The sequence below is a fragment of the Nannospalax galili genome, unplaced genomic scaffold (genome assembly GCF_000622305.1).
Source record: "Nannospalax galili isolate Female #2095 unplaced genomic scaffold, S.galili_v1.0 scaffold668, whole genome shotgun sequence".
NCBI lineage: Eukaryota > Metazoa > Chordata > Mammalia > Rodentia > Spalacidae > Nannospalax > Nannospalax galili.
Window position 1 is genome coordinate 458,382 of NW_008358090.1, and position 22,783 is coordinate 481,164.

General features: G+C 54.1%; 3 protein-coding genes across 8 annotated transcripts; 1 reads left to right on the forward strand and 2 right to left on the reverse strand.

Annotated features, from left to right (window-relative positions):
• Positions 1–3,252: 3,252 nt before the first annotated feature.
• Positions 3,253–7,266, reverse strand: Rpusd1 (RNA pseudouridine synthase domain containing 1). Of its 3 annotated transcripts, none has more exons than XM_008856150.2 (6): positions 7,137–7,266; positions 6,485–6,674; positions 6,227–6,350; positions 5,924–6,026; positions 5,679–5,780; positions 3,253–4,402 (listed from the first exon to the last, which is right to left on the reverse strand). In XM_008856150.2, the coding sequence occupies exons 2-6, from the start codon at positions 6,664–6,666 to the stop codon at positions 3,993–3,995; spliced, it is 921 nt and encodes a 306-aa protein (XP_008854372.1). In that variant the 5' UTR covers positions 6,667–6,674; positions 7,137–7,266; the 3' UTR covers positions 3,253–3,992. The 3 variants fall into 3 exon arrangements, with proteins under 3 accessions (XP_008854372.1, XP_008854373.1, XP_029413630.1); XM_008856151.2 differs by having other exon boundaries at positions 6,485–6,696; positions 7,137–7,262; XM_029557770.1 differs by lacking the exon at positions 6,485–6,674 and having other exon boundaries at positions 7,137–7,259.
• A 265-nt stretch (positions 7,267–7,531) lies between these two features.
• On the forward strand, positions 7,532–16,004 carry Chtf18 (chromosome transmission fidelity factor 18). 2 transcript variants are annotated; one of them, XM_029557764.1, is made up of 22 exons: positions 7,532–7,749; positions 7,913–8,092; positions 8,178–8,328; positions 8,475–8,643; positions 9,047–9,139; positions 9,228–9,280; positions 9,390–9,528; positions 9,964–10,173; positions 10,625–10,722; positions 10,981–11,104; positions 11,201–11,352; positions 11,458–11,551; positions 11,864–11,962; positions 12,038–12,168; positions 12,753–12,900; positions 13,730–13,954; positions 14,057–14,206; positions 14,301–14,431; positions 14,977–15,121; positions 15,236–15,361; positions 15,610–15,667; positions 15,750–16,004. In XM_029557764.1, exons 1-22 carry the CDS (start codon positions 7,659–7,661, stop codon positions 15,884–15,886), a joined length of 2,904 nt encoding a protein of 967 aa, XP_029413624.1. In that variant the 5' UTR covers positions 7,532–7,658; the 3' UTR covers positions 15,887–16,004. The 2 variants fall into 2 exon arrangements, with proteins under 2 accessions (XP_029413624.1, XP_008854379.1); XM_008856157.3 differs by having other exon boundaries at positions 7,534–7,749; positions 7,910–8,092.
• On the reverse strand, positions 15,939–17,843 carry Gng13 (G protein subunit gamma 13). 3 transcript variants are annotated; one of them, XM_008856154.2, is made up of 4 exons: positions 17,426–17,469; positions 16,675–16,791; positions 16,232–16,363; positions 15,948–16,107 (listed from the first exon to the last, which is right to left on the reverse strand). In XM_008856154.2, the coding sequence occupies exons 3-4, from the start codon at positions 16,327–16,329 to the stop codon at positions 16,002–16,004; spliced, it is 204 nt and encodes a 67-aa protein (XP_008854376.1). In that variant the 5' UTR covers positions 16,330–16,363; positions 16,675–16,791; positions 17,426–17,469; the 3' UTR covers positions 15,948–16,001. The 3 variants fall into 3 exon arrangements, with proteins under 3 accessions (XP_008854374.1, XP_008854376.1, XP_008854377.1); XM_008856152.2 differs by lacking the exons at positions 16,675–16,791; positions 17,426–17,469 and adding an exon at positions 17,735–17,843 and having other exon boundaries at positions 15,939–16,107; XM_008856155.2 differs by lacking the exon at positions 16,675–16,791 and having other exon boundaries at positions 17,426–17,515.
• Between the last annotated feature and the right edge of the window lie 4,940 nt (positions 17,844–22,783).

Below are 22,783 nucleotides of genomic sequence, written 5' to 3' on the forward strand. Positions count from 1 at the left end.
CCTTCAGTTTTTTTTTGTTTTGTTTTGTTTCTTTGTTTTTTGAGACAGGGTTTCACTATATTAGCCCTGGCTGGCTGGCCGGCCTGAAACTCACTATGTAGACCAGGCTGGCCTTGAACTCACATAGATCTGCCTGCCTCTGCTACCTGAGTGTTGGGATTTAAAGATGTGCACCACCACGCCCAACTCTTTGACTAAAGTCTGAAAAGGCAGATTTGGACACTGAGATGTCAGCCAGGGGGAGGTCTTATGTGGTGAGGAGGTCTCTACCTACCTCTAGGACCCAGGCAGCCTAGATTCCCCACATTCCAGTTTGAGCAGAGGCCAGATACTGGAATGTTCACTGTGGGCTTGGCCTCTAGGGCAGCAATAGTCATTGCTGATGGACCTACATCCTGTCTTCCACTTTTATGTAGACCTCCCACAGTCCTGGTTTTTCAATGTGGAAATGGAGGCCAAGAGAGGCTGAGTGGCCTGATGTACACAGTAAGTGCCATTGCCCAAGAGTCCTGGGCAGGGCCTTCATCACCCTGCTCACACTTTGGCTTCTGCCAGGCGAGACTTATCTAAGGAAGCTCCCTCCTCCAGGAAACCTTGTCTGATTGTTCTACATTCTCTGAACCTTGAACAACCCATAGCCACAGGATAGGGTGGTAGATGTGCTGGGTAGATGTTCCCGTTGGGGCTCTGGAGTCTTAGACGGGAGACATCCCACCTGAGATGGAAGAGGGTGTTGAACCGGGTGAGTGAGTGGGTAGAGGGGCTTTTGGGTCCTGGGAAAGCATGAGGATTGGTTGACCTTTACTAGGAAGACATAGATGTGGATCTGTCTCTAGAGAGGCCTGGCCTGCCTGCCTGCCTTACCTCCAACTTGCTTTTCCGCCTGTATGTCTACCTTCCCATTTATCTCACTCGCTGCTCTGTGGCCTAACCTTTCCTCAGTGCTTAATAGTCGACCATCCCTTGCTATCCCAGAGGCCACACACTGCACACTGGCCATTGGGATCTTCTCTAGATGACACCCCATAGCTGGCATTCTGGTGCTACCCAGGCTACATAGCACTTGGCACTCAGCTGAAGCCTGGCAGAGCCTGTAAGATGAGGATGTGTTCTTTTGCTCCCACTGGTAGCCTGTCCTTTGGAACGTGGGTTGGGTTCTAGAGGTTGCAGAAGGGCACTGCCCCTGTTTGGGGGACCCACTAGCAGCTCCTGTGCCCTAGAGAGTACCAGCCATTGTGCAAGCCTCTGCCTTATTTCCTAGGAATAAGAATCCTAGAATCTAGAAGGGATAGTGTAGGATACTGTAGGTCCTGCCTGCCATGGGGATTTGATTTTTTTTTTTTTTTTTGTCTTTTTGAGACAGGGTCTCCCTGTAGCCCCAGCTAGTGTAGAATGCACTATATAGACCAGGCTGACCTTGAACACACAGAGATCCACTGCATCTGCCTCCCAAGTGCTGGGGCTAAAGATGTGCACCACCATGCCCAGCTTTCTTCTCCTCCTCCTCTTCTTCCTCCTCCTTCTTCTTTTAAATCTTTGTGTGTGTGTGAGAGAGAGAGCAAGTGAGGTATGTGTGTGCATGTGAGTGTAGGCACTCACGTGCCACAGCATGTGTGAAGACAACCTTGTTGGGTGTTGGTCCTTGCCTTCCATCTTGTTTGAGACAGCCTCTTACGATTCATTATTGTGTACACCAGGCTAGCTAGCCCACAAGCTTTAGGAGATTCTTGTTTCCACCTCCCATCTTGCTGTAGGAACTCTGGAATTATATTCTACCATGTTTGGCTTTATTTTGGTTCTGGAGATCCTGATACTTGCTCAGTAAGCAATTTACCCTTTACCCACTGAGCCATCTCTCCAGCCCAAAGGTTTTTTTTTTATTAAAAAAAAAAACAAAAAAACAAGGTGTCTTATATCCTAGGCTACCCTCCAACTTACTACATAGTTGAAGATGACCTTGAACTTCTGATCTTCTTGCCTCCACATCTTAAATGCTGGGATTACAGGCATGTGCCAACACATAGTTGTTTGTTGTTATTGTTTAAATGTGCTGCTGGGAATGGAACCAGGGTTTCATGAATGTTAGGCAAGCACTCTACCAACTGAGCTACATCCCCAGCTTTGTTTCTTCTTCAAAGTGGGAAAATTTGCTTTTGGTGGTTAAAAGCTGTGGGCTGGAGCTTTCAGAGACAACGGCACTCTCCTGTTATGAAAAGTCTTCTTACTCAGCTGTTGCCAAGGGTGTGAGGGGAACCCCCACCTCTGGCACATACCTGTGGGTGGCAAGCTTCTTGAAGGACAACATTTTGGGAAACCTTGAGGTAGCCCTGCTTGAGGTCTAGCAGGGAATGACTCCTGAGGGCCACCAGGGTGTGAGGTTGGCCTAGTCTGGTCCCTACAAGGTCCAGTCCTGCAGATACCAGGTCACAAGATGCTGAGCACCTGCCTTAGGGTCCAGGTGCAAGCACACTAGCTGTGGGGCCCAGCAGTGCCACTGTGTGGTAGCAGGAGACATAACAGCTCCTGAACTGTGGGCAGGAGACTCAGAGATGAGCCCCCAGTGCCTGGGTCTGCAGATATCTTCCTGATCACCATGACTAGACCTGTGCTGCGTGAGGAACCCAACTGGTCAACCTCCTAAGTGAAGTTGAGGAAACAGGAAAAGACCTGTATCTCCCCATAGGAAGACATAGAAGAGTGCAAGTGTCCAGCAGAGGGCAGAGTATTGGAGGCAAAGGGCACAGGGGCATGGCCTCAGTCTACAAGCTCTCCTTTTGTAGATGGGGAAACTAAGGCACAGGAAGCAGCAGCAGCTGGCCATTCCATGGAGTCTCTGCCAAGACCCAGTAGGCAGTAGCCCATGGCTGCTGTAGTCCAGCCCATGGGGTGGAGACAGCCCAAGAGGCACATGGCAGTAGGGCGGCATTAAGCAGGAGGCAGGATGTGACTTGTGACCTCAGAGGGGATGCAGGCTTGGTGACATCCTCCCCATGAGTACTAGTATTCTGAGAGTCCAGGCTGTAGACTGACATGACAGTGGCTCTCCCAGGGACCTTGGTTGAGAGCTGCTGTGTACTGTTGCTTTTAACTAGGAGAAGCCTTTTGAAGACTAAATTTCTGCTTCCTACTAAGGACCCCCAAGACTTCACTGAAGTTACTCATTGCCTATGGGGAAAGGCAGAGATCTGCCAGGTATGGCAAGGAAGGGTTAAGGGTACCCCACATCAGATACACTCATGGTCACTCTCAGGATTGGTCACTGAACATTTAATCTTAATTCTAGACCCCAGCTACAGCTAGGGTGGTATGGCCATGTTGTGGTAGACAGGTGAGGCCCAGCAGGCTCCTAGGCTAGGACCCAAAGGCTGACACTAACATTTTATGGTTATGTGGGAACCAGGCACTGACATGGCAGGAGCTGCAGGCAGGAGCCCACAAAACAGAAGCAGCATCCATGCCAGGCTTGGAGGAATGGGCATGCATGGAGGGTGCTTCTGCAAATGCCCTAATACACCCCTATGTAATGGGGCCAAGTGCTGGACGCAGGCAGAGTTCAGGAAAGGCAAAGGCACATGGCCGAGGGAGGCAGCAAGAGGCTGGGGTCTGCAGAGGATAGAGTCCAGCCAAGCTGAGAGTTACAGAATCTGAGTGGAACAAAGCACTTCAAAAGACAGGAGCCAGGTAGGTCTGGGCTAAGGCCAGGTGAAGGCCAGGATGGTCCTTCCCAGCCCCTGTGGAGCCCAGGAAGAACCTAATTCTTGGCTCTGCCCCTCTTGACTGGGGGTGGGGGTATCTGGGCAAGCCTGGGGTAAACCTTTGGAGGCTGAAAGCTGTTCCAGGAGGAAGAACGTCAGTTCCCCCTGGAGGAATGCTGAGTTAGACTTGCTTACTAGACATCTGTCCTCCTACAGTCTGAGTGCCCTGTTCTCTAGCAATCTTGGCTGCCTAGCTGCTGAGTTTAGCAGCCACTACTCCTCAAAGTCCAATGGCTCTCAGTTGTCTGGCTCCAGTGTCCACTCTGACAGCCACTGCAGGCATGAGGCTTGCGGTGCCTCAGTCTCAGGAGGGGGCCGTCCCGGCCCGGGAAGGGGTGTGGAGGGGCTGCAGGGCCTGGGCCCTCCATCCACAGGGTCAGGATCAGGCTCAGTCTGTAGGGCCAGGATGAGCTGTTCAAGGGGTTGAACAAGGGTGTGGGGGCTCCAGCAGGCGTCAAGGGCAGGCAGGAAGGGGTCAGGTGTGCAAGCCTCTACACACTCAGTTTGTGTGGGGATGCGCAGGTAGAAGGCGTGCAACATCATGCGGAAGGGCTGGTCCTCCTGGCCCTCAGGCTGCCCATAAGTCAGGTCACCCACGATAGGGTGGCCAACAGCGCTGCAGTGTACACGAAGCTGGTGTGTCCGGCCTGTGGGATCAAGGGGTGGAAGGTCAGGCTGGGACGCACCACTTTTGTCATCCCCTACCTGGGTCTCACAGTATCCAGCAAGTACCCTGCTTTGGCCTTAGAACATCATGGTAGCCCCTTGAGTTTTTGTTCTGTCTTGTTTTGCAGGGCTAGTGATCAAATCCAGGCTCTTGTGCATGCTAAGAAAGCATTCTACAACTAAACTATATCCTTAACCCTCTTTTCTTTTTCTCCTGTTTTTTAAAAATATTAAAGTACATTTTTTAATTTACTTATTTTGTGTTTGTACATAACTACATGATACAGTATGTGAATGGAATTCAGAGGACAACTTGAAGGAGTCTGTTCTGTTACACTATCATCTTGGTTCAGGGATTGAACTCAGGTTGTCAGGCTTAGTTAGGTGCCTTTACTCACTGAACCATCTCACTGGCCCTTTTCTTTTGAGACAGAGTCTCATATAGCTGACCTGGAACTCCTTATATACACAAAGATGACCTTGAACTTCTGATCTTCCTGCCTCTACTTCAAGAGTGCTGGAATTACAGGTATAAGCCATCACACCCAGTTCACCCAGCCTACTTTATAAACTTTTTATTTTAAGAATGAGTCCCCTGAGCTGGGTGTGGTGGTGCATGCCTGTAGTCCCAGCACTTGGGAGGCAGAGGCAGGTGGATCTCTGTGAGTTCAAGGCCAGCATGGTCTACATAGTGAGTTCCAGGACAGCTGGGGCTACAGGGAGCCCCTGCTTCAAAAAGACAAAAAAAAAAGAATGAGTCCCCTGAGCTGGGGGTGGTGGTGCATGCCTGTAGTCCCAGCACTTGGGAGGCAGAGGCAGGGGGATCTCTGTGAGTTCAAGGCCAGCATGGGCTACATAGTGAGTTCCAGGACAGCTGGGGCTACAGGGAGACCCTGCTTCAAAAAGACAAAAAAAAAAAGAATGAGTCCCCTAAATAGCTAGGATTACAGCCCTCATCCACCAGGTAGGGCACAGCAGCCCCTTGGAATAGGATCCTTCCCACCCCTTGCTACAAATGGGATGTTGGGACTCAGGACAAGAGATTGGTCTGGGATGGTTGTTGGTGAGTGTACAGCCATGGAGACACTTGATCTGGCTAGAGAGCTCAGTTAAACCTCCAGAGTACACACAAGAGCCAGCAAAGATTTCACTGTTGGTTCTGTGGGCATACTTGGGGTAGCCACAGGGAAGCCACACTGCCTTTACCTCAAGATTCTTTTCTTGCACTACTGAACCCTTGCCCTGCCCTGAACACACCTGTAAGTGGCTTCAGCAGCACCTTGGACACAGGGTCACCAGCATACAGCCCATGTTCCAGGACTAGCAGCTCCGTGAGACTTGGCTTAGGGTTTTCACAACCTGAATGCAAAGGCAAGTATGAAAGTCTGTTGGGCCAGTCCTGGGGCCCCAAGCCAACCCCAATCCACACTTGTCAGGCTGGCCCTGTCCATGCAGAGTTCTTTTGGGAAAAATGCCCATGGTTCCCACCCCAGCTATCATACCCTGTGTGCCCTCGATGCACATGGTATGGGTCCGCCCCTCTGTGTTGTTCCTGCCAATGGCATAGTTGATGGTTACTTGGCTTTCCTGGACATGACCCCGGACCTGCCAAGCAAGGACATCACATGTAGCTTACAGAGCCAGAGTGATACTTCTGGGAAACATGTGGTTGAGATCCAGGTGGCCACATAGGCCTGGAAGGGACCTTGGGTTGGAAGGGCCTGCTGGAGTGGACAAGGAGGCTTGACTTGCTACATCGCACCCAGGAACTGGCCTGGACACCCCAGGGATTGGTCAGGCCTTACCAGTGCCAGGTAGGCTTTGGTGACACGCCGCTCCTTGAAGCATCTGTAAGCACTGCCTGCAGCTGCTTTGTTCAAGGCCACGCACAGTGCCCCGCTGGTGGAGAAGTCCAATTGGTGGCAGAACCTGGAGAAGGGCAGAAGAGCAGTAGTGGCTGGACCCTGTTGTATTCTAGCTAGTGCTTTTGTGGTAGAGTCCAGTGTCCCAGCAGTTTCCCTCAGAATGACACTCAGATGAGACTCCCTGTGCTGGCTGTATACCTGAACCCGTAGCAGGTGTCAGGATCAGCTAGCTCTGGGAAGCGGTGTCGTAGCTGCTTCTGTAGAGTCAGGGTTTCCCTCCAAGTCTTGCTATCAATTCGCAGGTCCCAGTGCTTGTTCACCACCAGGAAGTCGCTGCTCTGGTACACGATGGACAGATTTTCCATGCTGCTAGGCTCCATGGTGGGGGCTGCACGGAGGTGGGAGTGAACCTGGGGTGGGAGGGGACCTGTCTCCCTAGAATTCTGGGTCTGCAGCTATTCAACCTGCACCACAAGCACTGTGCAGACTGCTTTGTGTCAGCACCTGGTGGAGTTGCTTATGCCCTCAATAAGGGGCCCAGGCTGGGGGGTATCAGCTGGGGTGTGAGAGTCTAGCCGAGGTCAGGGGAGTTTGAGTTGCGCTGAATTCAGGGCGAGGGAGCTCTCCACGACCCAGACCCAGGAGGAACAGCTTGACTGTGCAGCGCACCACAATGCACTTTCCGCTAGGTTATGGACTTCTCCTGAGTGGGCAAGGAAGAGGACAGGGGTTGCTGCTCCCTGATTGGCCCTGGACCACCCAGGATTGCCGACACCCCTTGCTTCGCCTCCCATCAGCTTGTGACAGGATGCGGACCCTGGCTCCGAGTCCCGCCTTCTTTAGGACCTACCTGCAACAGGGTCCAGAGGCTTGGCTATTACTTTTCAGCCCTGCATCCAACCTTGCGTCTCCACATTAGGAAACCCAGCACCCCTTGGCAGGGCTGGCGCGCACCTCCGCCTTCACCCCGCCCACAGCCCGGAGCCGCTGACGGATGGTTGTCCTAGCCAATGACAAGCGTTTCTGACCCTCGGCTCCGACCATTGAAGGATGAGTAGGCCCCTCCCGGATGGCCGACGCACGCAGCAACTTCTTAGCCCCGCCCCCAGGAGCGGATGGCTGTGCAGACCAATAGAAAGCGTTCTTGGCCCACAGCTTCAACCACTGAGTGCTGACTCCACCCCTCCCGGCAGGTCTGCGTGCAAAGCCCGGACTAGCAGCATTGGCCAGTGGTCGGTGCCTCTGGGAACGCTGGCCACCGATTGGTGGCACCGGGACGCTCGTGGGTAGGAGTGGCGCGCGGTGGCCGAGGCGCGGGAGGTTCGGAGGGCCAGCTGGCGGCTGGAGCTGTAGTTCCGAGACTCTGAGGACCATGGAAGACTATGAGGAGCAGCTGCATGGCGTGGAGGATGATTTCCATAGCCAGTTCGCGGCCGAGCTCGAGGTGTTGGCCGAGCTGGAAGGTAGGCTCAGGTCATGGGGCACAGCGGAATCTTGGCCGAATCCTGCAGTTATGGAGAATTTCGCGGATGGGATGATCAGCGGCGGGGACTCCAGGTTCTCCAGCGCCACGGACGAAGCTCGCTTCGTGCGGTGGGCAGCTGCTATGAGCCTCTCTCTCAGCAGGGGCGCCGGCCCTGGCGCCATCCGGGAGCCTGCGGGCCCCTGCGAGCCGGCGCCAGCTGACCTTCGAAGAGGCCATTGCCGGCGGGGACGCTGCCCCACACCCCTGTCACGCAGGGTCTCCAGGGATTGATAGCCGCAATGCCAAGAAAAATAGTCACAGGGACGAGCTTCAGTCTCCCGGTATGTCCGGGTTGGGGTGCTTAGGGTGGGGGTAGGGGGATGCTGAAGACCAACTTCCTCTTCTTTTCTCCTTCTGTCTCTGCAGACCCCAAGATCAAACGGCCCAGGCTGGAGGCTGTGAAGAGGCCGAACCTTGAGCCAGAGATGAAGGAGGAGCTCCTGTTTCTTGATTCCCCTCCGAGGGACATCACCCCCCCATTGAGTCCCGAGGTCCCCCCTGAGCTGTGGGATGCTGGGTGTGTTGTTTGGGGCATGTGATTCCACCCTACCTGTCCAAGAGGGACTTGGAAGGTTGCCCATCCCTGCATGAAGCTCTGGGAGAAGAGGGCTGAGGGGCGATCTTGGGTCTAGGTACTGACTGGAGGCATGGTGCCCCTCCTAGGCCTCCAGATGATGGTGTGGACAAAGGCATCATGCAGGCTCTGCCAGGTGCCTGCAATCCTGTCTTGAGGCGGCCCCCTATCTTAGAGGATTACATTAATGTGACATCCACAGGTGGAGACCGGGCCTTTTTGGTGCTGCGGGCTGACCCTACAGGAACTGGGGTGCAGGTGGGTACTGTGTGACCACAAGTATGGAACTAGCCATGACCTTGGTCTCCTTATATCACCAATGGGCTGCTCAGTAGGCTTGGAACCCAATTTTACCTGTCAGAGTTGCTAGAGGTGGGCAGGTCCGTGAAGCCCAGTGTTGGAGACAGCAGTGCTAATTTGGGGATGGGGGTGGCCCTAGAGTGCCACCCTGCACTCCAGCTGTTAGCCTCCTGCTGTTCTTCTCTCCCCTACCATAAAGCTGGCCTACCTTGGACCTTGCCCATCTGGGTGAGTCATCTCTTCTCTCTGGACTAGGCAGGGTTTCATCTGTCTCCTTTAGCCAGTTTCTGTGGGGTAGGGCATTGTAGGTACCCCTATGACCCAGAAGGGATACAGAGACTAACAACTCTGCCCTACGCAGAGCCCACTTCTGGATGTCCAGTGGCGAGGCCGTAGCCAGCTGGATCTGCTGGGTGTGCCTTTCATCTCCCTCAAGGAACAGGTTGACAGCAAGGTGGGTTCTTTGGAGTGTGGGGAAGTGTGGGGTGGTGATGTGGGGCTGACTGGAACTGTTCTGATCCCAGCCTATCTCATTTGTATAGCGACGGCATCAACTGCTTAAGGAGGCCGAACAACTCTCAGACACTTTGCATAGGTGACTTGTACATCTTCTCGCCCCAGGATCCCTGATGGTTTCTGGACTGATGTTGTGGGGCATAGTTCCTGTGACCCCATGCTCTGACCCAAGACCTGATTCTCTGCAGCCTCAGGTCTGAAGGAGAGGAGGCTCTGCTTGTGGGAACCCCTGAAGAGGAGCCAGCTTATGGTCAAGACACAAACCAACACTGCCTCTGGGTAGATGAATTTGCACCCCGGCACTACAAGGAGCTGCTCAGTGACGATGTAAGCTCTTGCTCTCACTCAAGTAGGACTGACTTTTCCTTTCAGGAAGACAAAAGGAAGAACTGAGATCTTTGTGTTGTTGGTCCACTAGATGCTAAGGATGATGTAGGGACTCTGGTCAGTCCCTTGGCCTGAATCATAAATTTGAAAACTGAGTCAGCATGAAGCTGGCTTACTGCTGGTCAACTGTTACCTGCTATGGGCTTTGCTACAGTTCTAGATGTCCTAGCCTGTTCCCTTGCTCACTGTCAGCAATTGGTGCTGAGCTGCCCTGGGGTGAACATGGGGTCCCAGAAGCTGGGTCAGGGCTATCGCATGGAGGCCTTCTTGAGAGTGTTGCTGACCAGAGCCTGGGTCTTCTGAACCTCAATGTTTCTGCCTGTTAATATGTACGGTGGGCAGGGGCCCTTCCCTTAGGCTTTCTTCTTTTTGCAGTTTACCAACCGCTGCCTCCTCAAGTGGCTGAAACTATGGGACCTAGTGGTGTTTGGCCATGAGAGGCCTACCCGGAAGCCCAGGCCCAGTATAGAGCCAGCCCGGGTTGGGAAGGAGGCTATGGGCCCTGGCAAGTGGAAAAGCCATGAGCAGGTGTTGGAGGAGATGCTGGAAGCTGAGCTGGACCCAAACTGGCGACCCCGGCAGAAGGTGAACTCCACCTGGCCCTGCTATGGACATATCTGAGCCTGGGACTTTGCCCTCTGTGTAGCTAATGCTGTTGCAGCTTCTGCGGTCTATGAGGCATTTTTAAGTCTCCCTGAGGCTATGGGTGTGATAATGTGAAGGTTTTCATCAAGTACCAATGTTGTGAGTTTGAAGTTGAGTCTGTTCTGAGGTCTGGATAAAGTCAGCATTCCTAGAGCATCATCTGAAGAACAGTGGGGGTTTTGGGATCCATTGGGTGGGTCTGGGTGGTCCTGTCAAGTTCCCACATAACTTACTTCCTACAGGGTTTTCTCTCACTCTTGAGTACTCTGGTGGTTCTCATTTGATGGCTGGGATGGGGGTGTGGGGAGCAGTGATCAGCTTCCAGCTTCTGACCAGGGGTTCCCAGGAGGCTGAGGGACCAGGAATCCATCCTTCTCCACTCTGGCTGCAGGTGGCACTGCTGTGTGGCCCTCCAGGCCTGGGCAAGACCACGCTGGCACATGTGGTTGCACAGCATGCAGGGTACTGTGTGGTGGAGATGAATGCGAGGTGAGTGGAGGGAAAGGTCCATTTCTGGGGCTTTTGTGTGGTTGAGTCTAGGGTGTAGCTCTAAAACCCCAGGTGTGGTGGTTTCTTTTGGACGTGTGGGTTGGGAACAGGACACATCATTCTTCAGGGCTTGCTGGGGTTGGTGGTGGCTACATCTAGTGGGAGCCTCACAGCATGGATGTGGTAGTGGTCTGGCAACCACCCTGCTGGGGTGCTGGTTGCTCCTAGTGACCTTTTGTCTTGGCCTTGCTGTTCCAGTGATGACCGTAGTCCTGAGGCCTTCCGTACGCGCATTGAAGCAGCCACACAAATGGAGTCAGTCCTCGGTGCGGGTGGGAAACCCAACTGCCTGGTTATTGATGAGATCGATGGGGCCCCCACGGTGGGCCTCCCTGCTGCCCCAGTGGGTGGATGAATGGGCAGATTTGGGTGCACTGGGGGTCCTCAGCTTGCTGACCCCTTCTGTGCCTCCCTGAAGGCCGCCATCAATGTTCTCTTGAGCATCTTGAATCGCAAAGGTCCACCGGAGGTGGAGCAAGGAGGCCCAGCTGTACCTGGAGGTGGGGGCCAGCGACGCAGGGCCGAGGGTGGTCTCCTGACGAGGCCCATCATTTGCATCTGCAATGATCAGTGAGTATGGTGGAGGAGGGGGCAGGTCCACCCTGTACAAGAGGGTCCCCTGGCCTAGCCACTGTACCTGTCCTTGGTGTGGCCACTACTGATCTTGTCTTACAGGTTTGCACCATCTCTGAGGCACCTGAAGCAGCAGGCCTTCCTGCTCCATATCCCGCCAACTCTACCCTCCAGGCTGGTTCAGCGACTCCAGGAGGTCAGCATGGCAGGGAGATGGACAGCTTCCAGTGGGAGATGGGGTCCCTCTCCTGACCTCCATTCCCATATCCCTTCCCTGAATACCTTGGTTCTCTCAGGTTGGCTATGAGACTACTTTTTGGCTGGGATGTCAGGCAGTGGTATAGGCTGATCATAAGACCTGCATTCTCTGGCCACCTCCAGCACAGGGCAGTTTACCTTTGTCCAGGCAACCAAATTGTGGCCACACGATAGGCTCTGAGGGTGGGCCCAACTGGCTCGTGTGTACCCTCAGCAATGGCAAGCACTTCAGTGGTCATCATACCCATAGATCTCCCTGAGGCATGGCATGCAGTCTGACCCTGGTGCACTGGCTGCCCTCTGTGAGAAGACTGACAACGACATTCGAGCCTGTATCAACACCCTACAGGTGGGCAGATGGCCCCTGTGAGGCAAGGTATAGGGTGGGGTGTGGTGGCTGCAGCTCATCCCACCCTTTGTCCAGTTTCTGTATGGGCGGGGCCAGCGAGAGCTGAGTGCAAGGGATGTGCAGACCACCCATGTCGGCCTGAAGGACCAGCGCAAGGGGCTATTCTCCGTGTGGCAAGAGGTCTTCCAGCTGCCCCGGGCTCAAAGGTAGGCAGTCCAGTGTAGGCAGGCCAGTCTCAACCTCTATGTCCATGGTGTCTAGAGTCCTGAGACATTGGCCCCTGCATGTACAGGCCTGTACCACCTTCTTGGACAGTAACCTAGTGTTCATGAATGCTGGAGTCATTGACCTAGCCTTCCAGGCCCTGCTTTGGCCTCCGCTCCCTTCCTCTGTTCATGAGTTCAGGGCTTTTAGAAGCTGCCTGAATGAAACCACTTGATGCTGCAGGGGCTCCAGGGTGCAGCTCTGTGGAGCTTACTGTATGTTCCTTGTGGACAGGGATCTGATGAGTTTGGAGCCCAGGGGGATGCTGGCCCAGTTAGTTTCCCAAGGAGAGAGCCCAGAGTCTCTTGAACCTGTGGTTCAGAAGGTGACCCTCCCTGACCTTACCTCTAGTCAGTTCAGAGCAGAGTCTTGGGATCTGGTGACTCTGCTTAAAAGATTCTTGAGGTACCTTCAGAGTGAGGCAAAACAGGCCAGCCAGTGAACATACAGGGTGTGGCTGGGATGGCTGGAGGCACCTATGTTTTCAACTGGGCTTGGCCACAGCCTCAGTACTCTCTACCTGCAGGCGACTTACGGGCCAGGACTTGACCCTGCCAGCCCATACTCTCCTACTCAGTGATGGGGACAAGGGCTCCCTGACCCTGGCCTCCCAGCGCTTCTACCATATCCTGCATGTCACCACCTCTGCAGGTGAACATGAGAAAGTTGTCCAGGTAACTGTGCGCCCCTCTGATCTTCTGACATTCTGGCACTAAAGGGCATGGTTAATTAGGAGATACCCTAGGTAGGATCCAAAGTAAGGGGTGCGGGTAACGGTTAGGTGGGAAAAAGGTATCTGAGAGATAGCAGGATTAAGGACAGGGGCCACAAGGAAGGACTCTCAGGAGCTGGGAGGGGAACTGAAGGAATGAGGTCAGAGGTGCATGACAGAAGGCAGGGAGCTTGGGCATCTGAGGCTGGGTTTATGGCCTGATGTTGAGAACCATCTGATGGGTTCTGCTGAGGTCCATGTTGAGGCCTGGGACTTAGAGGAACTGGATTCTGGATGCAGTGTGCACATGAGGTAGAGAGCAGGTGGGGTGAGGTTTGGGCTTGGGCAAACGACAGAGGCTTCCCACCCCAAGAGGCCCTGCCCTAAGCTGCCTCCAGCTCTAAGCAGCTTTGGATTAGCGGCTGGGAATCTACTACCAATCCAGAAATCTGAAGTTCAGAGGGGCTGTGTGATACGCCATTGGGGACAGACTCCCACATGGGTAAAGCTGGGGTACCGTAACCTAGATTCTGAGGGTATGGCTTTCTGCCACCTCAGGGAGGGGCTGGGAGTTGGACCATGTAGACTCCTGGAGGCAAGTGAGTGGGCTATCCCCACTTGACCCCTTGTATCAGGATCTTTAGGTAAGTGGACTTCATTCCCAGGTGTTGACAACTGACCTTGAACTTTGAAAGGCAAGAGGGCAGAGAAAGGGTTCTGAGGCTTGTGCTCATGTTATAGGGAGATGAGGTATAGGCTACAGCTGCTCATGGCCTACCCACTGTCCATAGGGCCTGTTTGACAACTTTTTGCGTCTGCGGCTACGGGACTCCAGCCTGGGTACTGTATGCTGTGCTCTTGACTGGCTAGCCTTTGATGACCTGCTGGAGCAGGCTGCCCACCGTAGCCAGAGCTTCCAGTTGCTGCGTTACTTGCCCTTTCTGCCTGCAGCCTTCCACGTGCTCTTCGCCTCCAGTCATGTGCCTCGCATCCTTTTTCCCAGCAGCCAGCAGGAGGTATGCCCTCTGCCCCACTTCTGCTCAGGGTCTGGCCCATGAGGGTGGGGGGTTGGGGGGGAGTTTCTGCTCGTCTGGCCTTGGCTTAACCTTCTGTCCCAGGCCCAGACCCGGATGAACCAGACAAGGAATCAGATCCAGACACTGGTGTCAGGTATGGCACCAACTACCCGTAGCCAGGCCACACCTCAGACTCTTGTTCTAGACACCCTCTGCCTACTCCTGGATGTCCTTGCACCCAAGCTGCGCCCTGTGAGTGTCTGGCTTGGAGGAGAGGGTGGAATTTGTGATTGGGGTGGCTCTTGGCATTGCTTGGTCTCCTCACCCATTGTTCACCTATCCACAGGTGAGCACACAGCTGTACAGTGCCCGCGAGAAGCAGCAGCTGTCCAGCCTCGTGGGCACCATGCTTGCCTACAGTCTCACTTACCTCCAGGAACGCATGCCTGATGGGCAGTACCTCTACAGGCTAGAGCCGTGAGTCCCTATGCCTGGGGCAGGGGTACACTTGGGGGCTGCAGTGTGGGTACTAAAACCAGTATGGTCTTGTCAAGGTGTTCAGGGCTTATTGGTTCCAGCCTAGGTCTAGCACATATATGGCTGGAATTGCCCACCCCTCCTAGGTCAAGCACAGTTAAATTTAACCTCTATCCCAAGATGGGTAATTCTGTGTGTGTCTACAGCTCCCCAGGGCTCTCTATAAGGCTGGAGTGATATGAGGCACAGCAGCAGCAACCCTGGCATCATGGTGTCCCAGAGAGGGCCCCAGTGTCCAGGACCCCTATTTCCTTGCCTGTTGTCTCAGCTTCCCTGTACCCTTAAGCGGGTTCCTTGTCATCTCTACTTATTATAATAGAAGAAACTGAGGCTTGAAGTAGTCCCCCGCTGCTATAGGGCTAGGGTATAGTGGTGCCAGGACCTCACCCCATATCCTAGCTCTTGAAGTTGCTGTGTTGGTACAGCAGGCAGGGCCTGGCCCTGCTGACTGGTGCCCTGATGTCTTGCCTCACCCACCTGAGCAGGAATGTGGAGAAGGTCTGCCGCTTCCCTGAGCTGCCTGCCCGCAAGCCCCTCACCTACCAAGCTAAGCAGCTGATTGCCCGGGAGATTGAGGTGGAAAAGATGCGGCGGGCAGAGGCTTTGGCCTGGGCTGGAGGTGGCCCTCAGGTAAACCTTGCCCCTGGTGCTAGGACAGAGGGGGCTGGGATGGGAGCTCTGGTAGCAGCTCCTCTCAGTGTTCTGGCCTTGACAAGTCAGCCATCATCACACACTTCCTTTCAGGTGGACCAGAGTCCTTCAGGGCCTGAGCTGGGAGACAGTCGGGATAAAGGGGTAAAGCGACATGCCCCACGTAACCATGAGCAGCGGCTGGAACACATCATGAAGAGAGCAGTCCAGGAGGAGCAGGTGTGGGAGTGGGGCTGTAGCAAGATTAAATGGGCCCTATAGAGGGTGGGGCTGGCTCCAAATCCCAAGGACTTACCTGTTGCTCCAGCTCCCCAATACCAAGTCTCAGTGCGTGGGCAATAGGTTAGGAGGGGTTCCCCTAGTCCTAGGCCTTGCTCAGAGGCATTGGAGTATCTTCCCCTATGGGAAAGGCCTGTGTATCCCCATCTGTCCACTTGTCCAGTCTGATGACCCTTCTTATTTTCTAGCCTGAGAGGGACTTCTTTGGACGTGTGATTGTCCAGAGAGTGGCAGCTCCAAGTAAAGGTGTGTGGGGGTTACAGAAGGAGGAAAGTGGGTGGGGATGTGGGTTGGGGTCTGTTGAGGTGCAACCTTTTGGTCCCTGCAGAGGTCGAGGCCCCCAAGAAGGACACAGCTGAGTGGCGCATGGGTGTGGCAGTGGGCAGGAGTGAGGTGTGGTTCCGGTTCAACGAGGGTGTCTCCAATGCTGTTCGACGCAGCCTGTACATCAGGGACCTGCTCTAGCCCCACTCCCAGGACACCAGATCACTGGCTCCCACAGGGAACAACGTACAAGAAACACAGATGCCTTGAGAAGTCTTTATAAAATCACACCTTAAACACACTGTGTGGGTCAGGCTCATAGGATGGTACACTTGGCCTTCTCTACCCAGGGGTTGTTCTTCATCAAGTCAGGGTTCAGGAAGGGGTCCTTGGGAATCCCATCCTCGATCCACTTGAGGAGCCTGTGAGTGAGGGATTTCAATGAGTGTTGGCCTTTCCCATGGCACCTGCCCACCAGAGTGAGGTTCTGGTTCACACAAAGGAGCTGTAGCAGGGTAGGCAAATGACACATCACAAGGCACTCACTCGGGGATGGTTTTGGAGGACATCTCCCTCTTGAAGGCCAGCTGGTATTTGAGGCTCTCCACCTCCTTCTTCATCTGGGGCACATCCCATTCCTCCATGGCGTCGGGGGCGTCAGAAGTAGCCAGCCTGAGGCTTGTGGGTGGCAGAGGAAGCAAAAGAGCTGGGTCTGCAGTCTTCCCCGCCCCCCCCCCCAATCCCCCAGGGCAGAGGGGAAGGTTTCCACCTGCTGTTTAGGGACAATTGCCCCTTGGGCCACACCACTCACACTTCCTGAAGTCTACAGTGGTGACACTGGGGTACAAGGACCCACTAATGAGGCCCCAGGGCCTGCTCTGCCCAATGGGGCTGATTAGCTGTAGAGCAAACTTTCCATGCTTAGCTGTGCACCCCAAGCCACACAAAGCTCAGCCCTGGATTGGAGGACAGCCCATTGCCAGCCCTACCTATAGAGATTGCAAGATGGACTCCTGAATGCCCACACCAGCCCTCTACACTCCTGTGGAGGCCATTCTGTGAGGGGTGGGATGAGAGGCTGGGTGCTGCCTGACCCTCCTGGGTACCTGTTTTGCATGGGCAAAGAGGCCAAGTTAACCACGGGGCTGGGAGAATTTGGCTGCAGTTTGCATGTAGGGTGGGGTGTGTGCTGAGGGTCTGGGGGTGTAGGCCCCTCAGCAAGCCCAGGACGTTGGTGGTGAGCCTCTTGAGGCCAGTGCTTTCCAAGCACAGGCACCATCACCGATCTGACAGCGGGGAGAACTCTCAGTTGGGGTAGCCAGAGTGGGCCGCCATGCCCCTCCCACCCTCGGTGCACTCCAGAGGCGTCCCTGATTTCTCGACCTTGGGAGGGGTCTGGCACCGTGTGCCTGGCAAACCCTGAATCCCCCGATGCTGCAGCTGATATCGGCCTTGGGAGGGTCTAGGGCCCAGCGACGGTGCCGCCTCTAAAGTGGCCCTTCTTAGAAGGGTCTGGGAAAGGCCCTCCAGGAACAGCGGTAAGAGGTTGGATGGTCCTGTATCTCGGATGGATGGGGCAGTCTGGGGTTCCTTGCCCGGAGACCCTGAGTTCCTGCGCCCCACCCTGCTGTTATCTCCCGCGGCACCGCACGCGGACAAACACGTGGGCGGAGAACCAACTGCGGGTCCTCAGCACACGGGACCACCCAGGCTAAGGGCATGGCCTACCACTGGCCCTACCTGCGCTGCTGCCGCCGCCGGAGCCCGGCCGCCCGCGCGCCCCGCGACGCCCCCGGCCAGGCGCACGGCGGCGCACACCGGTACTGCGGGCGGCGCGCGCACGGCGCAGTATAGACGCGGCCCTGCCGCGCAGCGCCGGCTCCCGCGCCGCTGGGCTCGGATCTATCTGCCGCCCCGCCCCTGAGGCCCGCAGGCTATTGCCTGGGTCCCAGGAGTTAGGATTAGCCCGAGGAGGCCCACCTGGGCAAGTCCGAGAACCCAGGGGTCTCAGTTTCCCCGAAGTGCGAGGGTTCTGTTCGCTGGACTTACTTTGGAAGGAGACAGCCAAGAGCCGAGAGATGACAAGGACCGAGGGATATGTGGAGTGAGGCTGGGCTGTCGGAGCCAGGGGAGCCCTGGCAGGCGCCCCACCCACTCCTGCCACCTGGGGCCCTGGCACCGCCTTCACAGGGCTGGGCTGACCCCGGGAGCTACCCCCTGGCTGCTCTGTCAGCCTCTGCAGGTCGCCCCTGGGGGTGGGACTTGCAGCGATGAAACTGTACCAGGCTTTCCTCGAAGTTCTGGCAGTTCTTGAGTAGGTTGTGTGGATTCTTGGGTTATCTTGTGATGTTGGTACCAGGGTCCTACAGGTCAAAATCATGCCCCACCCCATGAGATTCCTCTGGTGAGGACCCTTCTATACTGCTAGCCAGCTGGGAGGAGAGGGGAAGTGACAGAACACTGCGGTCTTTGCAGCCCAGTGGGTACAGGTGACCTTCAGTAGTGTCTACTGATGGGAGTATCCTTTAGACCAGGAGGTATGTCCTGCAGAGCCTCAAGACATGAGCCTCTCCTGGCATGGGCCTGGGCCTCCACGCTGCTATTTTCTTGGTCCCTGTCTTCCCCATTCCCAGTCAGTGACCTCAATATAGCTCTCTTCAGTCTGGCCTGAGTCCCCCACACCATAACCACCTATGGGTGTTATGCAGAACCTGCTGCCTTGAGAGGTGGGTAGCCCATGTTCTTAGCTAAGGCTGGGTGGCCCTTGAGGGCTCTGAGGAGGGATAGCCCTTCCTCAGTCACAAGCCTTCAGGCCCCATGCCCATCAGCTAGGTCATCACTCAGAGACTATAATGGAGCTGCCGTGGGTCTTAGCCCTGCCCTCTACTTCCCTGGACAGCTCCTTCCTTCTGAGATGCATTTCCCAATGTCCCATCTGACATAGGTGTACCCCAGAAGCTCTTGGGGGAGTTGTGCCCTGGGGACATTCAGGTGACGAATGTTGCAGAGGGCCCCTAGGCAGCAACAGCAGCTCTGGGAGGAAGGGAAGGACCAGGCTGGAACCTGCAAAAGCAAGGCTGCCCTGAGAGGCAGGGCCAGGCCCTTGTCGGGTCAATACTCTGGGTCCTCTGTGGGCTGGAGGGTCTGTTAAATGGCTGTTCTATCATTACCAGGACAACGGGATGGGTCAGAGAGGGGTAGGAACAGTACTGTGGCCACCACTGCCCAGAAGATGGCTCGGAACCCTGCAGGTGTAGACAAAGGACAGACAAGCCCCCTGTTCCTTGGATTTGTAAGACCTTGTCACTTCAGCAGCCTTCCCTGGTGTGATCAGTGAAATGGGGTCACCATGCCTCCCTGGGCCCTGATGTGCATCAGTATGTGACTAGATCTGGAACTGGGGCATGCTAGGAAGCAAAGGGATTATTTACTGTGGATTTGGGGGGGGGGGCAGGGAGCTTAAAGTGAAGGGTACCAGGCATCAGGACAGATGATCACTCTTTTTGGTAGGGTGGAGGATAGTCATATCTCCTAGGACCTGTGTTTATCTCCCCCTGCCCTGGCCTCTTGTGTGACCTGTGACTGGGTATGCATCACAACACTTAGGCTTCTGTGGATGTCTTCTTATGACAGGGACCAGGCTTGGGCAGCCACCAGAATACAATGACCCTAGGGAGAAAGGGGCTAGCTTCCCCAGAGGCCACCAGGTATCTGAATTCACTGGGATGAAGTAATGTTTCTGACCTGGGCCTTAATGAGCCACTCTGAGTCCTCAGGTGGGTCTTGGGTCTTAGGGGAGTACCCATTACTGAGGACAGTGGAAAGTGGACCCAACATGCCTCAGTGTCTCCTAATCCAGCACTAAAACTCTGGATTCTGGCTTCATACAATTTATTGGACCCAGAAAAGTCAACTGGGGGTGCTCACAGTAAGGGAATGGGTCCTGAGGTGACTGATGGCCCTATAATTGGTCAGATCTGGCCCATGATTGAAAGGCCTCAAGATACCATCCGTGCTGAACCTGAGTCCCTATCTGCTAAAACGGGGACCTTATGACTCCTTAGTTCCCACCCTCCTGCCAAAGCTGGGCTTAAAACTTCCTAAATGTTAAGCCTAGTCCCCTCAAGCAGAAGTTGAACTGGGGAGGGCTGTATAACCTTCACCTCTCAGTGATAGTCCACAGTAGTAATCTGCAACAGAAATTTAGTGGAAGGAGGATTCTGGAAAGAATAGCATCTCCTGCTAACCAACAGGTATGGGCAGTTGTCCCTTGGGCTCCTGTATGAAATTAGGACATTAACTGGGTCACTGGGTAAGTACACATAAGGTTCCTTCCACTGGCCTAAAAACGGCCTCCCTGGGCTGGAGAGCTCCTGATGGGAGCTGAGACCTTGTCACAGCTCAACCAAGCCTGGGGCCCATTGTGATGACTCTGAGGCTCAGGCCAACATCCAACTTCGTTATGGATGCTCTAAACCCTCCAGCTGGCAGAGGATGGGGAGGGAGAATGAAGCCCAAACAGTTGGGGTATCTACAGGCAGGAACCTCTCTCCCCTGGTGTGGTTAGAACTGAGCTGGCTGTTTTGTCCTGAGGTCCTGAAGAAGCTAGATAGGGGAAGCATTTCAGAAGCTTCATGAGGGGAGGGAGGCAGCCCCTGTGTGCTGGATAGCTTTGTCAACTTGATACACACTTGAGGGAACCTCAATTGGGGCATTGCTTCTATTGGATTGGCCTTGTGGGTGTGTCTGTGAGGCATTTTCTTGATTGTTGAGTGATGTGGGAGGGCCCAGTCCACTGTGGGTGGTGCCACCCCTGAGCACAGGTGGTCCTGTGTTATATAAGAAAGCAGGCTGAGCACAGGCTAGAGGAGCAAGTCAGTAAGCAGTGTTTCTCTATGATCTGTGCTCCAGGCTCCTGCTCTGAGTTCCTGCCTTGGTTTCCTTTGATGAAGGACTGTGGGCTGCAAGCCAAATAAACCCTTTCCCGCCCAAGTTGGTTTGGATCAGTATTGTTTTTTTAATATTTATTTTTATTTTATGTGTACAAGTGTACTGCCTGCATGTATGTGAGTGCACCCATGTCCTGCAATGTTGCAGAGGTCAGAAGAGGGCATCGGATTCCCCCAGAACTGGAGTTATGGACAGTTGTTAGCTGCCATGTGGGTGCTGGGAATCAAACCTGGGTCCTCTGCAAGAGCAGTCAGTGCTCTTAACCACTGAGCCATCTCTTCAGCTCCTGGGTCAGTATTATCATTATTATTATTGGTCTTTTTTGAGACAGGGCCTCCCTGTAGCCCCTGTCCTGGAACTCACTATGTAGACCACGCCACCATGCCCAGCTATAGAAAGCTAACTAGAACACCCTGATACCAGCAGATAGTGCTGGCTGCTTCGCTAAGAAACAAAAAGGCAAAGACCAGGCTATGTCCAAAGGAACTCAAGTTGGCCATTCTCTACCCATCTGTGGCTGGGCTTGAGAAGGCTAAGCATGTGACTTATGATCCTGCAGGCCATGAGGATCTGTGAAGCCCCTTTTCTGGGAACCCTGGGGATAGAAGCTCAGATGAAGCCAGGCCTTACAGCCTTAAGGGGCAGGCCAGCTTTGTTCCTATCTCTGCAGAAGCCTATATGGGGATTAGAAAAAATGCTGAAGAAAACTGTTTCACATTAAACAACTCTTAATGAACTAGATGGCTTTATGTCATCATAGAAAGCTTGGAAGTGATTTTTCCAAAATAATTTAGACAAGTGCAAAAAGCAGTGTTGCACTGGGGAGATGACTCAGTGATTAAAGCACTTGCTTTGAAGTGTGGGGACCAAAGTTCCGCTCCCCAGAGCCCACCTAAATGCTGAGTAAGTGTGGCCGCCTGCTGGTAATTCCAGTACCCAGAAGGCAGAGATAGAAGATCACCAGAGTAAGCTGGCTAGCCAGATTAGTTGTGAGCTTTGGGTTCAATTGAGTGGCCCTGCCCTAATGAATAAGATGAAGAGCAACTGAGGAAGATCCTCAATGCCAACCTCAGGTCTCCACATGAATATGCATACACATTCATCTGCATATACACGTCCCCCCAAACACATACATACATGCACACCACACACAGAGACATGAGGGGAGAAAAGGCAATGTCATTCCAAGGAAGACATATCTGGACAGCTCTTGTCCACTTCCAATGCTCGAGAAAGCTGACAGCAGCCGCTCACAGACACATGTCCTATGCCCCGTCACACAGAAGCACACCTCCTCTTAGCTTACTGAATAGTCCTGAGCTCCATGGTAATTACAGTGACCTAAAGACCCTACTGAGGAGAAAAGCTTACTGAAGACACAGGTGGCTATCTGCCGACACAAACTCTACAACTTGGGCATGAAGGTACCTATGTGTAAGCCAGCACTTGAGAGGCTAAGGCAGAATTGCCTCAAATTCAAGGCCAACCTAGGCTACCTGTCTTAAAAAAAAAAAAGCTGGTGGTTCTATCTGTTGTGGGGGCAGGAGGGGCACTGGACAAACCCATACCTGGTGGTGGCACCATATGTGTCTCTCTGATACTGTGACTCCTGCCCAAGGACTGGGGTCACTATCTCTAGAGAAGCAGCAATTGTCACTCACTTTGCTTGGTCTCTATGGAACCAGGCAGGAGGCTGTATCAGGACACTGGCCCCTAAACCTCAGCACCTGCAGTGTCTAAGGAGAAAGCAGCAACTTGGTAAAGTTATGCACTGCACTTCCAAAACAGAGGCAGTGTTACCCAGATGAAGGTAGTGCATAATCTCAGGACAGTCTGTAGGTGACAAAGGACAGTGAATCCCCTATGCTGCTGACTAAAGCTGACCCTGGTCCTTCCAAGTCCCTGAACCCCTACATTTGTGGATCTGAGTCAGCCACAGGCAGGGGTCCCAACCTGTCCTGGTATCTCTGAGCAGCTTTGGGTCAGCACTTTGCAACAGCCCCAAACAAGGTCCTTTGGTTTTAGAAGAGGCCCTTACCATAAGGGTAAACACTTGTTTTGTGATAGTATATGTTGAGTAGTAATTTGTCCAAGGTCACCTACAGATGGTGGGAGAATGCTTTATCATATGGCCAGCCTTCTCAAGAC